The 18,095-nt window shown below is 40.8% G+C and overlaps 1 protein-coding gene and 1 long non-coding RNA gene across 2 annotated transcripts in view; one reads left to right on the forward strand and one right to left on the reverse strand.

Moving 5' to 3' along the window:
- ADGRD1 (adhesion G protein-coupled receptor D1) overlaps positions 1 to 18,095 on the forward strand; it is a 243,246-nt gene that overhangs the window by 697 nt on the left and 224,454 nt on the right. Inside the window, exons 2-5 of the mRNA XM_019486663.2 lie at positions 75 to 111; positions 6,577 to 6,660; positions 9,678 to 9,773; positions 13,546 to 13,668. Of these exons, the coding sequence (XP_019342208.1) occupies positions 75 to 111; positions 6,577 to 6,660; positions 9,678 to 9,773; positions 13,546 to 13,668 (340 nt within the window). The remainder of the gene's footprint in view (positions 1 to 74; positions 112 to 6,576; positions 6,661 to 9,677; positions 9,774 to 13,545; positions 13,669 to 18,095) is intronic.
- LOC132243513 (uncharacterized) lies at positions 4,096 to 17,245 on the reverse strand. The gene is made up of 3 exons (XR_009455119.1): positions 17,013 to 17,245; positions 4,745 to 4,927; positions 4,096 to 4,481 (listed from the first exon to the last, which is right to left on the reverse strand). It is a non-coding gene; the product is annotated as an uncharacterized LOC132243513 (long non-coding RNA).

Raw genomic sequence — 18,095 nt, forward strand, 5'->3', positions numbered from 1 at the left:
CAGTGAGATTTTTCCTGTTTATTCTTAAAAACTTTTGCTTCACATTGTCTTATTCTGTCATATTTTATGTACAGGTGTATGGAAACTATTCCAGGCTACCTAAACACCCAGGTAAGGACATTGTTATTTATCATTGATACTACCACGTGCTTAATTGTTACAGTATATTTATTTAGCAAACCTTTTGTTTTCTGGTTTATATTTCATTTTTTTAGTTGTTACAAGGGATCATACAAGACCATACTAAAAATCTAGTGCCGGACAATTGCAGTTACTTAAAAGTTCAGGTCTCCCTATAGTGACATCTTGTATTAAAAGAAATACAAAAATAAATTCTGTGCACATTTCACAGAATAGGCTACCACCTTTGTGCATGAGAATTTTTTTACGGTTTTTTTCACTTGAGTTGGTCTTTGAATTGTATTTACACAGAGATTACTTTCTCTTTCACCACAACGTGCTAGTGTTCAGCACTTCAAATTCATTGACTTGCGGCTAGAAGTGCCAGTTCACATATGTTACATTGCATTTGTGTGGCTCCAGTCATTTAAAAGCCTTTGATGATTAAATGTAGATTGCTCGGGACGGAACCGCAGCATGTTTTTCTTCTGAGCTCTTGTCATCTGTTTTCAATGCGAAAATCACTCAAACTTATTTGCTGTGTGTGTAACTGGAAAGATCTTCTGTTTGCACAAATAGTTTAGCCTCAAGCCTCATGGTGGTGTACAAGTACAATTTTACAGTTTAAGCAATCCACAGAATGCCCTGTGCTTTTAATTTCTGCCCAGAAGTACTAGCTTTCAAAGAAAACTGCTGCATGCTGCAGGAGAAGCCCTGTTCCGTCCTGTTGCAATACATGAATCCCCACCCTGTTATCTGAGTCCTAATTAACAGCGTATGTGAGTAAGCTAGTGCCCTTGCTCATATCAGTTTCTTCTGTTTCCCCTTCATCTGGTAAACATTAACATATTGTGTCAATTCCTATAGAAAAGGATGAATGACCTGTTGCTTAAGAAGCAATAGAAGAAACATAGGCTGTATATAAATATTATGTATTGCAGGGGGAGGAGAGTTATAAAAGAGTCCCCAGTTTGGATGGGGACCTAGAAATATTAAGCTCTAAATCAGTGGTCCCCAACATTTTAAGAGTCAAAGCACCGCTTGATAGATTTGAGGCACCCCTCAATATAATGAAGGTACCCCTTGAAAAAATGCCAGCTCTTAGTTTTCGTTGCTTTTTGACTACAAAAAAAGAATAGAACAATTCTTCTGTTGCAAAGAACTCAGAAAGACCACAGCAAGTCGGGATGTTGTTAACACTGTGGGTAAAAAACACTATTTGAAAACTCTGAATTTATCTTGTGAATCATGTTTGCACAACTAACAGTACTAATATTGTGCAGCACCCCGTGCAACACCCCTTGAAAGGATCTCAAGGCACCCTGGCTGAGAATCACTGCTCTAAATGATTCTATCTTGATTTGCACTATGATGTAATCTTCCCATCATACATGGTCCAGCATGTACAGCAAACAGATTCATAGTAATTTTGTACTTATAAATTGAAAGGAAAGTTAAGTGAACAGAAATGAAAGGAAATCCAAGTGAACAGGCATACCAGTGGTTTTCAACCTGCTGGCATTTTTTGGAGGCTCCTTCAGGCTGGATTGGCTCTGAGCATGGTTTAGAGAAGGAGTGTTAAAGTTGTCCTGGGCTGGATCCAAAATGCAGGGCTCCTTGCAGGTTAGATCTAGACGTACTGGTGGGGTGAGCACATCAGGGATCCCTGGGGGTTTATGTAGCTATTACCCGCCAACTCCCTCATCTGCCTGCCCCTTTGCCCCCTGCTCCTGACACACATCCCCAAAAGAGCCTTGTATCTCAGATTCTGGTGGTGGGCCACGCTCCTGCTCTCATCCCTCAATTTCTGGCCCTTCCAGGGGCCCTGTGGCCCAGACAATATGACTCTGTGGGCTGGATCTGCCCCATGGGCTGTATTTTTGACACCCCTGGTTTAGAAAATAAAGTACTGGACGGAAATCCAAGGAACCTGTGTCCTAGTCCTCACTTTGTCGCTGTCCTGCTCTGTGCGACACTGGGGAAGTCACTTCTCTGTGTTGCTGTTTGCTTTCCCACTTTTTGTCTATCTTTTCTGTTAATTGTAGGCCGTTTAGGGTAGAGATTCTCCCTATATGTTGGGATGATGCCAAGCACAATGGGGCCCTGATCTCAATTAGGCCTTCTGGATGCTAGTGTAATACAACTATAACAATCAAGTGTCTCATTATGTCCTGGCACAGCTGTTGGCATCTATTCATATTCTCTCTGCCTCTTTGTTTTCTCTCCATTATTTATATATTTAGTTTTGCCTGACCATTCTCCTCCTTCATAGAGTCAGCCTTTTTTTCCTCGTTCCTCACTTCTCTGAAAGTTAGATACTCTTGGCAGTGGGAGACATCTTCCTAAACAAGCATCACAAACAAGGGTGCATATTCTATGGTTTAGAAAGAGGTGGGGCTGCCAGGCTTCATGGGTAGCTAGTTGGGAAACAATTAGCACAAGCAGTCCATAGGGATGCTCTTTGTGCACTGGAAAGCTGCTGCTTTCATTTCCTCTACTGGAGCCAGCGTACACTTTTGAGGATGATAAACCATGTCCTCGTCCGGTATCCCAGTCCCTCAGTATTCTTTGCACACCTGATCCCACACTAACCTCAGTAGCGATTTTGTTCTCCATGGTATTCAGATTGGGTTATAAATATGTGTATGCATCCAGTATAATTGTCTCCTTAATTTAAAGAACAAAACCAATTAAGACTCCTTTCTCTCCTTCTCAGCTTGGTCTGGCCCTATGCTTTCCAAGAATGCAAAATAACATGCAAAACTATCTATCCTCATCCACAACCACAAACTTCCCTCATCTTTGGGTAGCTGTGACATTTTTTCCTCAAGCCATAGTTTTTTTTTGAGAGAGGTTCTCTGACCACTGAAAACATATGTAGTCAAGAAGGGCAACTGGGGACACCAGTCTCCTGCACTGATCACTGGTGTCAAAAGCAGACAGCACTGCAGATGTTTCACCAGTGATACTGCTCTCTATTTTACAGATCGAGTGTTTGCAAGTAATGCAGGGCTCCTACAAATTCAACTGTCTTAGCTCCAAAGGTCCACATCAACCACTTCTTTCTGACACACAATGGGTGTATCTACATGAAATGCTTTCCTGTGCAGTAGACTAATCTATCGCACAGTAAAGTGTCACCATCTACACTTGTGCAGTTACGGCGCACTAAATTGGTCTACTGCACAGTTAGTTACTACCCATAAATACAAGTCGTAAATTAACTGTGCAGTAGATATTGTGCAGTAGCGCATGTGTAGACACTTGCCAGGAGCAAATTTGCTTCTGGTCAGCCCCTACGCTAGGGGGCCACAGGGGATGAGGAACTCCCACCTCCCTGTTTCCCTCATGTCTCCCGCCCCTCCTGTGTTCTTCACCAGTTGCATTGGCACCATTCCTGATGCAAAAAGGGCCCCAAAGCATTATAGCCTTGCAATTGTGCTATATTGTAGGGATTGTTCAAAACAAATTTGTCCATGTGATAAAAGAACCCCTATTATATTTTTGGGGTCAATGAAAAGTAGGGAAAAATTCCAGGGAAAGTTACTTGGGGTCACCTTAACTTGCACACCACATTTTTACAAGGCCCCTGGAATGCTTGGACAGCATGCTTACTGCACAATAGCGGGGGTCCATTCTGCACCTCTGTTACTTGTCTTCATTTTTTAACGTGCCCACCTCCTGCCCCCACACTGCCCACGTCCTTGGTAGAGTGCCAGAGAACCAGACCCAATTCTAGGAAGAAAGAGTTAGCAGCACCACATAATGTATATTCAAGGACCACACTAAATCATTTTGAGGACCTTACTGTGATCAGTAATACCTGCTCCGAGAGAAGCCCCATGGAAACCACTCCTTGCCAGTCCAATTTTTTTATATGGGACTATTCATACAAGCTAGCATCTGCAGACCCAAGCCTGAAATTAGGCATGAAGAGTGCAGTCCAACATAACAGCAAAAATATATCACAATAATATACATGCATGAGAGGCAGAGGTAAACTTTCAGCTAATGATTTTATTCATCCTAGTCTATTCTTCTCCTGTCCAGTGCTTGAGGTGTTGGGAAGGAGCTAATATGGAAAGGGTTAACAAAAGTAGTCCATGAGGATTTGTAGGAGGACAGGGAGATCATTCCCTGAACTAAATTGGAGAATATGATGCAAAAACAGAAATGGGACAAAGAAAGCAGTTGGGCAAGGCTTTTGAGAGGACCCTAGGCACCTCTCCATGGCATATGTTTTGTGGACCTGGTTTTCAGGTATATTTCAGCCAGAAAATTCAATTAGAAACACAGCTGAAAATAGTTAAAAAATAGCCTCTGGAAATGCTGCTTTTGTAGATACCAGTCCTCTCTTCCTCCTGAAAAAAGCAGCTAATTAATTCATGCCAATCGAGTGATTTGCCATGATAAACAAAACATGCTCATTTGCAATAACAAGAGACTTTTACTGTTTCATCCTTCTAAAACTTTCTTTGCTCCAGCTGATTACTCATTCTTTTCCAACACAGCTGGTTAAATTAGTTACCCCAAGAATAAAGAGTTTCTTTCAAGCAAGAAGATAACAAAAACATCCATGTTTGCCTACATTATTAATGCCGTGCCCTTAAAGTAGAATTGTTACCTTAACCCAGCATTTAATTGTTCTGGGCAGCTTGCTTTTGCTCCAGCCTGAGAATTCACATCTTCTAAAGTGTCTTCTAGCTGACATCAATTAAATCTTGTAGATAAATCTGCCATCGGGAAATGGGAACCATCCAATGTTCTGCTTTTGTCAACTTGTCCACCTGGAGCTCAGTGCAGCCATCTGCAAGTAAAGAAGACATTTAGGGAAACAAAATGTTCTTATTCGCCCCAGGATTTATTTTATTTGTTTTGGGTTTTTTTGATGTGGAAAACAAGGCTCTGAAGAAATAGCAAGTGCTGCAGGCTGAGCAGTTGTTAACTCTTTTTATATGCTTTTTTTTGCATTGTTAAATGCCATCTTCAGAGCAGTGGGGAAACTTCTTCCACAGAAGGGTGGGGCTCTGCCTGCTTCACTCACAAATCCACCCAAGTCTCAGTAAGCATTCCCTATCCCTGTGTTTTTGCTGCTGGGTCCTGTACACCAGCTTGACCCAGGACATTATGGCTCCAACAGGCTCCTAATGATAACTTCCCAACATCCTTCCATAGAATAAAGAGTAAAAACAGCATAGATCAATATAGCTTGAAGGCAGATTCACTTGTGCTGCCTTCCACTGTAGGCTTTGAGGGCAGAGCAAGAATCCTGAGGATCTAAGTTGTTTCTCAATGGGCATGTCTACACGTGCGTTTACATCAGCTTAAATTTACTGCACAGTAGATTACTGCACAATAACTGGGAATGGGCCCGCATCTACATGTACAGGCATGCGATTTGGGACTAAAGTTAGTCCCAAATCAGTCCGCACACAAGGTGTTACTGTCTACAGTAAGGTGTCTACATGTGCATTACTACACAGTGACTACTTGGGTGTAAATTTGATACCTGCATAGCACAAGTATCAAATTTATGCTCAAATTGGCATAAATCACCATATTTACTGTTCAGTATGGATGTGCATATGTAGACGCATGCCTGTACTATGCAGTACTTTTGGTTACTGTGCAGTAAATGTGCACGTGTAGATGCACCCACTGTCCCCTTGAATTTTGAAGACCTGGAGCACTTGTGGAGGGACTTCCACATATGTAAAGAAAGGGAGAGGAGCAGAGGCACAATGCAGCTGGGTGCCCGGGACAGTTGTGACGCATAGGGATAGTGGTAACTTCCAGCTGCTGCCGTGCCACTGACTACATGGTTGCAGTAGCAGCGGTATTTTCTGCTTCCCCCTGCCCTAACCTCAGCTGTAACTCAGCGCCTGGGGTGGCTGTCCCAGTTGTCCCACCCTAGTTACACTACTGAGGAGGCATGCTACAAGATAGAAAGTTCCCTGTTCTATACGTTCCTCCACGTGGCATATGAGGCCTCTCTGCCTGGCACCTGTTGCTCTCAAGATGGTCTAAACACAGTGACTTAAAAAAGCGTGGCTCTTTACGGTAATACAAATGGGAGGCTATGAAATTAGGACCAGAAACTCAGATGGTAACTTCAGTTCCAGAAGATCTGGTTTTACTCGTGTATGCATTTCTAATGTCGTTAACGTAGGTAAGTGCACAGCTTTGTAAGACAGAGGTTCCTTTCAGTGCACAATCAAAAATCGCATTGCATAACACATGGCTTTTATTCCCAGTGCTATTTATTTATTTTGATTTATTTCAAATGCTCCCAGCTTGTGTGCTGGGTTTGGTTTATATAAAAATGTTTTATTGCAGTTAACCCTTTGATCCTTCATTTACTAGTTTCTACACTTAGGCCTCCAAGGAGACTGGTATACTCATCCCTAAACCACATACTAATGACCTTTTTTTTTCCTATCTTTCTTTTCTTGAAAGGGTTCAAAGTTTTAGCCTCAGCTTCCCACTACTGGCCACTGGAAGATGTAGATGGAATCCATGAGCTTCGGGATACAAGTGGAGGTAGCCGTGGGATTCATGACAATGAGAGTAACATAAGTATTTGTGACAGTCAGTAAATAGAAGGGGAGCAGGAGAAACAAATGCTAATGAAATTAGCTTTAGAGCCCTGGCAGTTGAGATCTATTTATAGAACAATATTTTGGCAGCCTCCAAATCATTTTGCATTTTAAAGCTATGTTTAAAAACTATCCTTAAACGTTTTAGGACTGACCTACACATTCTCAGGGACATAAAGAGAAATTGGTTGTGATCTAAAGTGTCGTTAAAATAGTGAGCTGCTTTGGTACATACATAACATGCACAAATATACGTAGTGGGTGGGATTTTCAGCTATGCCTATTGAAACAGGTGCCCATCTCTCTGATTTTCAGTTCAAGTTGAATGCCACACTGCCATAAACATTTTGAAACTTGTAAATAGTCATCTCCATATAGTTAAAAGAGGTGGGCTGGGCTGCAATCTAAAAATCCTTTACTCACTTCTGGAAACCCGTCCTGAAAGTCCATACTGCAGTATTGTCCAAAGTAGTACTTCGAACTGAACCAAATCCCCAGAGCCTTACTCAGGTAAAACTCTCAAAGAAGATGGCAGGATCCCACTCTCAGTCAGACGTGATATCAAAGTGCAGCATAACTACTGGCTTATGTCATTTCCTGAATTGGAAGTGTCATTTGTGGACTAACTAATATTGCAGGAATGCAGTGGGAGATGGAGGACTTCCAAAAAGTCCTGGGGATACAGCTAGTGGTGTTGGCTTAGCACTTGTTGAACCACAGTGTCACTGCACAGTATTATGGGAACGCTGTGCGGCTCCCTTTCAGACAAAACATAAAGCTAAGGTCCCACACCCAGCTGCTTGTGACTGTTAAAGATCTCGGCAATTTTCACACGAGCTGGCATTTTAACGCTGGTGTCTTAGCCACATTCCACCCTGGGTAATTACATCCCGGCTTCCTCCATTCCTCACACAGGACCTGACAGCTCCCCTCTCCGTTCTCAGCTATTTTGTAATATCGCATGGCCCTGTTAATCAGTAACTGAGTTCCCAGTGACGATATTTTCCTCCCTACTCAAAAGGGATAATGAAGGGGATTAAAGAACAAGTGAAAGAATTTGGGAACCTCAAACAAAAACCTCTACAGAAGTGCAAAATATCACTATTTAAAAAAAGGATGAGCCTTTATATCACAGTTTGGAAAGAGATGCAATATAAGGTCTACAAGCATCAAAAACTCTCTGTTTTCAGAGACACTTAAGTGCTCCACTGTCCAAGACATATTTTATAGGAGTGATAATTAAATTGCTGCAAATAAATCTGAGAAAATGCTGGCCCCATTAAAGTTGATGGCAACATTTCCATTGTCTTCAATGGGACCATGATGTGACCTATGAACAATTCACTTGTAGAATTCTTTAGCACAGTATCAATTTATTTACTTGTAAATATATCATTTATCTGGCAATAGACATCACTTAGCATAAGTCAGAGTAAATCACTCCTGGAGTATATTCTCTTGACATCTGTAGTACAAAGATGAAGTATATGAAACCAAATGCAGCTCTTTAAAAAAAGAATGATAGTTGTCTGATTAAGGCTGGGAACGGCTTGATTTCAGAAAGAAACAATAGCTGTTGAAATTCAGAAGCTGTTTCAAATATATAATTGATACATAATTTATTAGGCTCAATCCTACAAGGTCATTGCTCACAAGAATAGTGTTTGCTCATACGAATACTTCTGGAGTTCCTGGGAAGGCTGAGATAAGAAGAGGTTTGCAGGACTAGGCCTCAGTTCATATTTCCAGAAGGATGCCAGTAACCTAAAAGTTTTGGGTTTTTGTTTTAAATTTGGTGTGACTATGGCTATGCTGAATTCTTTGTTTCATGTTGTTGTAGATAATTTATTTTCTCAGTTTGTAGTTGCTTATGTTCTGCATCTAATATGTACATGTAATTCCCTTTGGCCTCAATAGAAATTGTGTCTCTGCATCTGAAGGCTGAATCTAGCATAAAGGCAAGGTTTTCTTTACTGCTGTATTCTAATGCAGGGGACAATTTTCCTGGTTTTGGTAGCGCTTTGATTATGCAGCTTTTCCGTTCACTGCTAGAATATCTCTTGTTTTTCTGTTCATCATAATGTCATGCAATCGTTTTCATTTCATGTTCATCTCATAAACCCTTGGAGCATCATACGCTTGTTCATCTTCCATTTTATTTGTTGAAGTCATTATGTATGAATCCAGTTTCATATCTCTCAACCACTCGCTGTTTTGGGAGTCAGGGTCACCAGATTGGGTTTGATTTTTTCTCGCGTATGAAAGATTCTGTTTACTCTGGGCTCGATCCAAAATTAACGGCTGTCTTTCCACTGATTTCATGGGCTTTCGATCAAGCCATTATTTCAGTCAGAATAAAACAGTGAAAATGACCGTACGCAAAATGGGTCAAAATAGGTACACTGAAATAACAGAGAATGTTTTCTTTCCAATATCGCTCCGTTATGGCTAAGAAGTATTGGAAATATGTTATCTACTTTTGTTTCAGAGACAAGTGTGACTTTTTAAAGCCGATGCTCTCCTTTTAAATGTAGTGATTATAATGTCACCGGCTTGCCAGGTTCCCTTAAATTTGGTCTAAATCAGGATTTTGTGTGTTTAGCTATTTTGGTTCACTATGAATCTTTTTACTTATAAAATTACATAATATAACCCCTAACATTATATGCAGTTTTACTGGCTATAGCCTTTCCTTTTTTCCTATGGGAATGTTGCACTTGTACCTATAACAACGTCTGCACTGATTTTATACCATCGAACGTCATACTGTTAAAGTGCCATAACCTCTCTGTGCAGACACGTCTTTAGAGAAAAGGGATGGGGAAAACTCGATTGATTACAGTTCAAAGGGCCACTAGTGAATATTTGGTCTGTGCTAGTTGAGAGATATGGACTGGCCAATTCATATGGATTTTGTGTTTATTCATTGTTTTGCTTATTTTGTTTTGTTGTTCCACCCAGCTCTAAGAATCCACAACTTCACTGTGCTTCCTTCCCATAACTCTACCTTTGTATATACCAATGACTCTGCCTACTCTAACTTCTCTGCAACTGTAGGTGAGGATTTAATTATTTTTGTTTGTGTATTTGTCAAACTTGGATGGGTATAATAACACCGGGCTCAAAAGTTAAAACTAAGTTTTGTTTCATTTTTAAATGATGCGTGAACAGCTGAACAGCTTCATTGGAACCACTCCTGGGAGTGAAAACAGTAGGGTTTGGCCTCAAATACCCAAGAAACCACAAAATAGTTGAGCTAAACTCCCTTAGTGATAATTAAGTAAATAGCCAGTCAGGAGGAAATCTCACTATAATCAGAACTCTCTCTTCATGTCAGTGAATTGCCACATATAAGAGAGTTTTTCAAGGCATGGCTCAAGCAACAGATTAGAAAAGTAAAATCCAAGTACTTCTGCTGGAGGAAAATGAAAATGGGAACTCTTCCATCATGACATTTCTGATTAAAATAATAGAAAAAGCAGGCAGAGGCCTTGCAGGTGCATGTGTACTTAATGAAAACAATTTTACATCGACATCAGCCAACACATCAAAAGACGAACAAGCAGAATGGAAAATAATGGCTACACAGGCAGGCACTTCCAACAAAATCTTCAAAATCTGGCTCAAATCTCACACCAACACCAACATAAACCTGAAGTAATGTAACTGAAGTCAGTGGGCTCGCTCTAGATTTATATCACTGAAACAGTAACTAGAATCTGACCCACTCGTGATTAAGTATCAATACACAGGTGGTTATTAGAAAAGGTTAAGTGAGTAGTGAGATTATGAAGCTGGAAAATGTTTATATAGCTGCCATTTGGGTAGCTTGAATTCACAAAGGTTGGTATTAAAAGCCGAAAGACTTCCATACTGTATTTTTCTGCCTGGTTACTGTAAGGATGTGTTGGCGATTCAAGTCCATTAAAAATGAACTTCAAATGACCCTAATTCCTTTCAGTCTTCACTTATCTGCTTTGTAGCTATTTGCATAGGTCTCACAGAACAAGATATATTCAATGTGAACATTAATGAGAGTGACAACAATACCAAATGAAATACTATGGAAGCAGAAATGCATTATCCTATGGGATTTATCCTGGCGAGGTTAATTCAGAGTCTAAAGTTGCTCATAAAGAATTCCAGAAAATGTGTTTCTTTTCATACTGCTAATGATTTAGAAGATTTCAAAAACTAAATGCTATCTGGAATGGACCCACACTCTAGTTTATGTCTATATGATCCAAGGCTGCACCATGGAGAGATAACGGAGTAAACTCTGCACATACTGTAAACTAGTAAACTCTAGCACACAGCTGCATCCCAGCTAATTAACTCTGCTAACAAGCACAACTTATTTATTAATCTGTACACAGTACCACGCTAATGTGGCACTACTGCTTTCAGTCCCTGAGCTAGCACGTGCAGAATTAATTCAAGGATTTCTGCATGTCACTGCCTTATGTTGTTTGGACTCCAATATATTAGCAAGCACATTTACAGATTCACAGATAAGCCCTATCGATTTTCTTGCCTTAGAGGAGGAACAAATACCTAGAAACTGTGCTTTATGGACAGTGAGATAAATCAAAAAAGAGTTTGGGCCAGATGCACTGGAGCATGACTGCTGTCTGCTCTCCCTCAAAGTTTGCGCTGGGTGTTCATTTGCAGATCGGCTTCACGGTACAACTGCTCTCTGCTCCAAGTCCCCACCATATAAGGGGAATGTAAATGTTGGAGCTTCTCTGAATCATGTTGTTAGTGCTTCTAGTCATCAGTCTAGGCAAGTGCAGAGGAAGATATGGTCACAGTCCTGTTGCCACAGATGAGATTTGGGGGCGCATAAGAGTCTCTGCATTTTACTGTGCAAGGGGGACTGTTATTGAGCCAGGACAATAAACAGATGACACATATGAAAGAAAGCTGACTATGTCCTCACTCTTCAACAGTCTTTCCTTATCTCTCTCACACTGATACAAATGCCCTATTTCTTAACTGGGATGCTATTTGGTATGTGTTAGGAGGGGAAAAAAATATTTTATTCTTGCCATTACTTGCCCTGGTACCACCCTTACCTAGGAAGTGCCTTTTCCAGAAGGCAGTACTTGGGGGGCATAAAATTAAGACCCTGAAATCTCACTTACCTTGCAGAGGGCAAGGTAATATTGCCATGGCAATATTAACCCTACTATCCATGACAAATTCAAAATCAGTAATATTACATTGTACCTGCCTAAACTATATAAAAAAGTCTTGCGATATTTTGTGTTCTGCAGAATAGTGTTGTGATGCAATCTTCTTCACTGAAGAAAAAAAAAAAAGATTTACTTTTACCTAGGGATCACTGATACACACGAGCTATTCCAAAGTGAAAGTCACTGTGAAGGTGTCCTTGGGCTTTCTGGCAGCTTTATACACTCTGGTGCTGCCAGAATACAAAATGTACCCTTGGGAATGCACCAGCTACTGAAGGGACCACTAAAGGTGGCAGAAGTATCTATATCTAATGTGCCTTCTGCCAGCTGTTGAGAGATGGCAGGCACCTTAGTGTGCTTAGCAAAAATGGCAAAACTGGTAGCAGAAAGGAGGGTCTGGCACTGCAGAGTAGCATTGGGTATGGATGTGCTCAGAGTTCTGCTGTCAAAACTTTAAAGGGTGAAATACATCTTAGCTTTATCAGAATTAGAATTATTAATATCAAAAAGTAATAGAATAGCAACCCTGGGCAAGTGTATAAGCCTGACCTCAATCAGTTTAGCTGGTGGTAAAAATAAAGTGTTCTGTCTTTATAGGTCGCATCGAGACGAGCGCAGCCATGCAGTATGTGGTGTGGCAGACACATCTGTGGTGTCACATACTGCATGTTCAGTTGTTTTCTGTGCTGCAAGGAAGCAGGGGCGGGTATCCGGGGGTCAATAAACCTGCACGCACACACATGCACACAAAAAGCATGCACTACTCTGCTAAGGCAGCGTGCAGGCAGTGGCTCAAAACCGGAGCCTGGCTGGCCACAGCCATGCTCTGGCCGCCGGCCAGGCTCCGAACAGCAGGATTGCTGCTGCTGTAGCCCCAGGAAGCCCCTAAGACCTCAGGTAAAGCTGCCCAGCCTCCCCTACTCAATCTGGGGTAATCTGCTGTGGGCCAGAGGGTGCCTGGCACAGGCATTCCCTGGGGCACAACACAAGGCACAGTGGCACAAGGGGGTGTTATTATTATTATTTTTAATCGGTTTCTTAGTAATGAAGACAATAGGAAATCACAAGGTGTTAGCAAGGTATTAGACAGCCACAGCTTTTTCAGATGCTAATGAAATCACTCACTTAGCATACCACGGGCTGTTTCAAAGGACACAACTTCCTGCTTTCTGAATAGGGTTGGATGAGTATTCTCCACATTTTATTTTTTTGGAAAATAGCTTTTAAATCTTTTTTGAAAATGGATTTTAAGTAGTTTTTGTCAACATTTTTCACAGCTGGTGAATAATTTCCTGAACAGCTCTATTTCTGAAACATTGATAGAGCCCAATCTACATTCACAATTTTGGATTCTGTAGAGTGTACACAGCCTATAAAGTCATAGTTTCTGGTCCTGTTGGTTCAGTTAAAGAATTTATTTAGCTGAGTAAGATGTCACGGAAAGGATGTTTATAAGTTTTGTAGAATTCAAAATATCAGAAGATGGTAATTTGTATTTTTCATTAATTTTATTTAAAAAATGGGAGTTAGAAAGATAAACTCATTAAAAATACTTGGGGCATTTGAGATGTGTCCTGAGACGGTTTCAGCAGATAGGAATATTAAGTGATTATTTTTTAAATTTCCTTCCTTAGATATTGTAGAAGGGATGGTCAACAAAGGAATTTATGCCACCGAAAAGAAAGGAGTTACCTTTCTCTTCTTCGGAAGCTACCAAAACTCTTGCATTAGTAACCCAGAAATTTGTGGACCTGAAGGTTAGTGCCATAACGTTATTACTGATCATTTTTATTATACTGTGATACTTTCGCATGTCATTACCTAAACAGACTTGGACCATATTCCTATTTGGATAAGAGACCATGCAGAAGCCTCAAGAGATTTCAGGAACTGTTTTATACCACGTAATAGGGGTCTTCTTTTCTCTGGGGTAGCACTAAACGGATGCAGTGTGATCTTTAAGAGAATTGTTACTGAAATTACATCTAAAGTCAGCATATTGACTTCCAAAATAACTTGTCTTAGTTTACTTCATTTTAGCTTTCTAACTTTTGCAAGTTACTATCAGATAAGTGCTACTAGAGGCTCTCAGACATCTCTGAAGTAGCTCTAAAAAAAGGCAATTCATATGTTTGCAATTATACAGTAAATAAAAAGGGGTGTAGTAGCTGAGCAGTTAAGGCATCTCACTGAAACTCCAGAGGTACAAGTTTAAGCCTGCCCTACTCAACCCAGCTGTAAATGGGTCCCTGGCCACTTGGAGTGGGGAGTTGGAGGTGGACAGAGGTGATGCTAGCCCCTTTGGGTGCTGTCAGGTATATAAATTGGAGTGCCTTGACCACACCAGTCTAATGAGCTGAAGGACCTTTTTGCAGGGGGGGGGAGTGTAAAGAAAGAAAACCCTAAAAAAAAACTACCCTTGGATTTTGCCCCTCTACACTTCATTTATGCATGACTTTTCATTTCTTTTTAATGACACAGTAGGCTCTGTAACTATCATTTGTTAGACTTCACAAGTTAAGAAGCATAAGGTTAATAGAGGCACAGGAGTGCAATAAAAATCCCCTGGTTTGTAATTCCCCTTCTGCTTCTTTCCATGGATTCTTTTGTTGCTTCTTGATTTATGAGGGAATACATAACTCCACATGGGCCAATAAAGGGTTAATGGAAAACCAAGGGCTTGATTAGCCCACCTCTTGCATCTGTAAGTCAGTTTGTTATCAGACTCACCTGGGTTAAGGAGGTGCTCAGAGTAGTGAGCTGCTTTCTTTTCTTGGGAAGGGAACAAAGAGAAGGGATTGGCCCTGAAGCAGGTACAAGTCACCCGAGGGAGCTTTGTGGATCAGTGTTTTCTAGTCCATATAATATGGGGCTTTTGGAGTAATCTAGAGGTGAGTCTGGTGCAGGCTGAAATAGGTTTTTGGTTGGGTTTTGAGGGCTGCTGTGGGACTCCACGGGGTGACCTAGGAGCTGCTGCTGGGACAGAAAAGTGTCTTAACAGGAGCCCTGAAGGGACGGAAAATCTATATAGATGACTACCAGTAAGGGTAGTGCTGCATGCTGTGGGCTTGGCATACAAATACAGTGTCCTAGAACAGGGAGGACTTCAGAGGGAGAACCTGCTATGGCATCCAGGATAATGTCACAAGGAGGCAGTGCAAGAGAGGAACTATTCAATTGTCCCTGCACTATTTATCCCTGGGGCATTTATAATTGACTTTAATAAGTGTAGGGTTGGACTTAATCTTTGACCTGGGACTCTTTGGCCAGTGAAGTTGTCTCCATGTGCAAAACTTCTATTTGGCTATACTGCTCTAAATCCTGCCCAGAGGCCCCTCAGAGCACAGTTTACTAGTAACCTTCTGTGGCATTTGTTCTGCCGTAGGTCGAGCTAAAGGTCTTTATGTTCCCTTCCAGCCTTAAAACTTATAAATAATTAATTGCCAACGGTTGTTGTGAATGTTGACACTTTTCATGACCTCTATCAATGGAAAAATAATCTAGCTCTTCAGCTAGTAGTGCAGGGTAATTTCACCAACATCCATGAAGTCCCTCTGGAGAAAGGACAGCAACATGTGTCCTACGGTTTATAATCCCAAAAGATAGTTGGAGGCTTGTGCAAAGCCACATACTAAATGAATGAACATAAACTAAACAAGGCCCAGGATAAACTCCAGGCCTGCTAACCTTTACTGGCCCCTTATTGCATTTTAAGGTAACTACATTTCATTCCCTACAGTGTTCCTAACTTGGTGCTGGTTATTATGGGTTGGCTTCTTTTTTGAATAGTTAACAGTTTTGCCTGGAAAGAACTTTCCCAAGATGTATTTGCCTAAAATCATGCAGTCTAGGCTTGGAGTCAGACTAGATGCGTATCATTAGAGAGGCAGATTTCCATAACTCACAGACACCAGGGAGGCTCTAGCAAGTTTGCCACAGCTGTAAGCTATCAGCAGTCTCACCCTTTTTTCAGCTGTGATATAACATTTAAATTTTTTTCATTGCATTGGGTTTTGGATTCAAAAAGCTGTCAAGGGACAGTTAAAACACTTGCCAGCTGTAGTTATAGGGTTGAATATAGTGGGGTGTGGTTTGAATAAATGATACATAGCTTACAGGCTTGATTATAGGCCTGATTTAACTGAAATTAGTGTCTCATTGCTGCTCTGCCCCATTACCTAGTGCTTACAGTGTCTTCCACCCTCTTTGCCTTTATCAACTTCATTCTCATCTTTCTCAATGTCCCCCTATCTCCCCCCATGAAAGCTATTTTTCCATTACCTCCTGACAGAGGGAAGAAGAATGCCACATGCAGAATTGCCAGCAACATTTTGGAGGTATTCCATCCTCTCTCTCTTCCTCCCTTTTTTCTGATTTCTAGTCTAACCTTCCAAAAAACCCCAACAAAATGCCTTCTTATCAGACTCTTACTACCCCCTGGTAGGGAAATCTAGCAGGGGAAGACTAAAGAGCTCTCTCTGAATTTCCCTGTGGAGAGCTTTTTCTATAATCACTCTGCAGCAAAAAGGATTATTCACCATAAAAGGGGTTGCAGAGCCCATCCACAAACCTTGTGTAAGTTTGTGGAAGCCCTCCTATGCCTCTATGATAACCCTGGGTGTTGACCGGGTCTGTTTGCATGGGTGGGACAAACTCCATGTTAGGCCCCCTTGTCCAGTTCATAGGGCTTAGGGAGTATAATGAAATTAGTAATAAATGTGTTGATGGTGGGGGAGTTGAGAAGGGAAAGAACATGGGACTAGAAGGGCCTCCTGGGCAGCTCAATACCTGAGCTGTTGGAGTTACATGAATACATTAGACTCTCAGCTTTCATTGTAAAAACGTTCCTAGCCTCACAGCTTGACCCTTTCATGCCTAAACATAACAGGGAAGGAGGAAGAAGTCAGGATTCCTTTTTGCAAGCCTCAGTGCTTTGGACGGCTGACTCACGATTCTTGAATGCTAGTAGCTGGCAATAACCAGACCTTTTAATCCGTAGTGTGCCAAATCTTAAAAAACCCCCATGCAAAACCCTCATGCAGTTGGCCAACATTAAGCAAAGTGTGTACTTTGGAAACAAACACCAAACAGGAGTCTTTACCTTTCTGGGATCTTCCTATCGCTGTCCCTTTAACTGCTTGCTCCTCTTCACTTCGACCACTGAGAATATTTGAGACCTCACAAATATGTTGACAGAGTAAAAGATGGAAGTGTCAAGCAGCGTTATCATTCAAGTTGCAAATTATCGGATGTAATCAAGGCAGTGACTTGGAGAACTAAAAACATTACATAACTGAACAAAAGAGCTGCTGGAGCAATTTCAAATGCGTTTCAACTGCAGGAATCAATGCAGAAAAGTCTGTGCAACTCTGCTGTATTTTCTCTGTAATACCTAAGCCTAATGGCTAAGTTAAGTACTACTGTTAATATCGAATTTCTTTGCTTTTGTTGATTCAAACCATTCTTTAAAATGGGTAGTATGACATGAAATAGGATTTGCACTGGGCTATTATAGCAAGTACTTTGTGTTACCATTTAAAAAGGGGTCAAAATTCACACAGTAGTCAGAACTTGGCTGCGAAGAGTAGAGCAGGTAATTCAGTATTCTACTGCAGGCATATTTCTTACATAACATATCTTATGTATATTTTTCATACCAGTGGGAAATAAAAGTCATCAATACGTCACATTATTTCTACAACTATAATATAACATAACAATCAGAATAAATTTTATTTTTATGGCACCAGAGCATTCCCAGTGCCTCACAAACAAGAACATTAAAGCAATAAAACACTGAAATATTCAGCAGATAAAAAAGTGAAAAGAAGAAACCACATAAATAGTTAATATTAAATCATTGCAGCAAGTAAAAAAAAATCTTTAGGTAAAAAGTCCTCTTGTCTCCCTTAAATCAACCTAAATCAATGGTGGTTATAAGCTGCAGCTTCATTAATGTGCTATAAAAGTCTCGGTGTGCATTGGTTATATATGCAGGAAATGATTTCCCTGTCTGATTAAAATTTTCTGAGATACTGAAATTCCTGCCCCCCCCATTTCTTGCATCTGGATTTGAGAACTAAATTTCAAGTTTTCATGAACCAACACAGTGGCTTGACTATTTTTAGCCTGAATTTCCTGAAATGTCAACAGTTACTTTAAATTTGAAAAAAGCTCAAAATAG

This window comes from Alligator mississippiensis, chromosome 10, assembly GCF_030867095.1.
Source record: "Alligator mississippiensis isolate rAllMis1 chromosome 10, rAllMis1, whole genome shotgun sequence".
In the NCBI taxonomy this organism is placed as follows: domain Eukaryota; kingdom Metazoa; phylum Chordata; order Crocodylia; family Alligatoridae; genus Alligator; species Alligator mississippiensis.